This window comes from Austrofundulus limnaeus, unplaced genomic scaffold, assembly GCF_001266775.1.
Source record: "Austrofundulus limnaeus strain Quisiro unplaced genomic scaffold, Austrofundulus_limnaeus-1.0 Scaffold96, whole genome shotgun sequence".
Lineage (NCBI taxonomy): Eukaryota > Metazoa > Chordata > Actinopteri > Cyprinodontiformes > Rivulidae > Austrofundulus > Austrofundulus limnaeus.
Genome location: NW_013952498.1, coordinates 680917 through 682759, shown reverse-complemented (window position 1 = coordinate 682759; position 1843 = coordinate 680917). Strand labels below are relative to the sequence as shown.

Genomic DNA, 1843 nt, shown 5'->3' with positions numbered 1-1843 from the left:
TGCTAGCTGCCTGTCACGTTCTCTCGACCTGGCCACACCTCCGCTCTCTAACCCCCCTTCCTCCACCCACACCCCCTCCCCTACCCACTTTGATGCATTTTTCAAATTTCGCCTTGGGGCGGAGTTATCTTTTCACAGGGGGGGTAAGTTACACTTTAAAAATGAATGCATCCAACAACTCTGTCACCTGCAATTCCTTTTTACTTTAAAACCTTTTAAACTTGTGACAGTTTTCTTTCAAGATTAAACAGTTTAATTTAAAAGTTTGTCCTTAAAACCTGTTGTTTATGTTGAAGAGAAAAAAAATGTTAATAAACATTTTCATTGAATCGAATTGAATCTTGATTAATCGATTCTGAACTTAACGAATCGAAATCGAATCGATTAAGAGGAGAATTGGCCATGATACCCAGCCCTAGTAACAACTATTATTTAAACCAAGTTTCCTTTTTTTCCCCCCGATGGACTTTTTGAACTGTGTGTTTTATGAATCTAAAAACCTTGTTTTGCTTTTCCTTTGGACCTTTAGGACATCTTCAAACAGGCAACAGAAGACCGGCTGACGAGTGCCAAGGAGCTGCCATACTTCGAGGGRGACTTCTGGCCCAACGTGCTTGAGGAGAGCATCAAGGAGCTGGAGCAGGAGGAAGAGGAGAGGAAGAGGGAGGAGAACAGCACGTCCAACGAGAGCACAGACGTGAGTAGAGAACAGAGGGTCCTAACACCGTCACCGTATGCAACTTTTTAAAATTTCCTTTAAAACTTTCACAGGCTGCAAAAGGAGACAGCAAGAACGCCAAGAAGAAGAACAATAAAAAGACGAGCAAGAACAAGAGCAGCCTGAGCCGAGCCAATAAGAAGAAACCGGGGATGCCCAGTGTTTCCAATGACCTGTCACAGAAACTCTACGCCACCATGGAGAAACATAAAGAGGTGACTGCTTTACTGACATATCACGTGACTTATTAAAGTGGCCCGTGCCACAGAAGTAGTCAACTTCCTGCACTCTGCCTGACAGGTTTTCTTCGTGATCCGCCTCATCGCGGGCCCCACCGCCAACTCGTTGCCCCCCATCACCGACTCAGACCCGCTGATGGCCTGCGACCTGATGGACGGCCGCGACGCCTTCCTGACCCTGGCCAGAGACAAGCACCTGGAGTTCAGCTCTCTCAGGAGGTCGAAGTGGAGCTCCATGTGTATGCTGGTGGAGCTCCACAACCAGAGCCAGGACCGTTTCGTCTACACCTGCAACGAGTGTAAACACCACGTGGAGACGCGTTTCCACTGCACCGTCTGTGAGGTGAGAATCGGGTCAAATGCTGATGATGTGGAGTTGTTTTCTCTCTTAAAGGGATTCATGATTAGTTGTAACGTTAGACTTTATTTGATAAACATTTATTTTAACTGTAAAATAAAGACTGTAAAAATACTGTAGGTTGTTTAGTTTTGTAAATTTTTAAAAATATATTTTAACACCATTTTTAGCCATTTTATTTACACGCAAAGCATTCTGGGTAAATGATGATGTGTATATGTCATAGGTATGAGCGAGCTATATCCACCCTGAAGGTTAATCTTGGACAATATCTGATGATTGACTCTAAAATGAAACCAGAGAGCGTTGACAGAGAGGAGAAGGTAGATTTGACTCAGTCTGTAACTGAAAATATGGATGGAGGACAACAGAGCTGCTTCATGGAAGAAGAACAGCTTAACCTGTTAGCTTTTGCGCTAGCGCCAACTCTAAATTGCCTTATATGTATTAGCTCGGTACTAGCACGACAAACTAACAAGCTAAACTGAGGTTCTCCATCCATATTATTAGTTGCAGGCTGAGTCATTT

At 43.9% G+C, this 1843-nt stretch overlaps 1 protein-coding gene across 1 annotated transcript in view; it reads left to right on the top strand.

Annotated features, from left to right (window-relative positions):
- ep300b (EP300 lysine acetyltransferase b) overlaps positions 1–1843 on the top strand; it is a 53757-nt gene that overhangs the window by 45039 nt on the left and 6875 nt on the right. The window contains exons 27-29 of the mRNA XM_014012846.1: positions 530–697; positions 772–933; positions 1019–1300. Of these exons, the coding sequence (XP_013868300.1) occupies positions 530–697; positions 772–933; positions 1019–1300 (612 nt within the window). The remainder of the gene's footprint in view (positions 1–529; positions 698–771; positions 934–1018; positions 1301–1843) is intronic.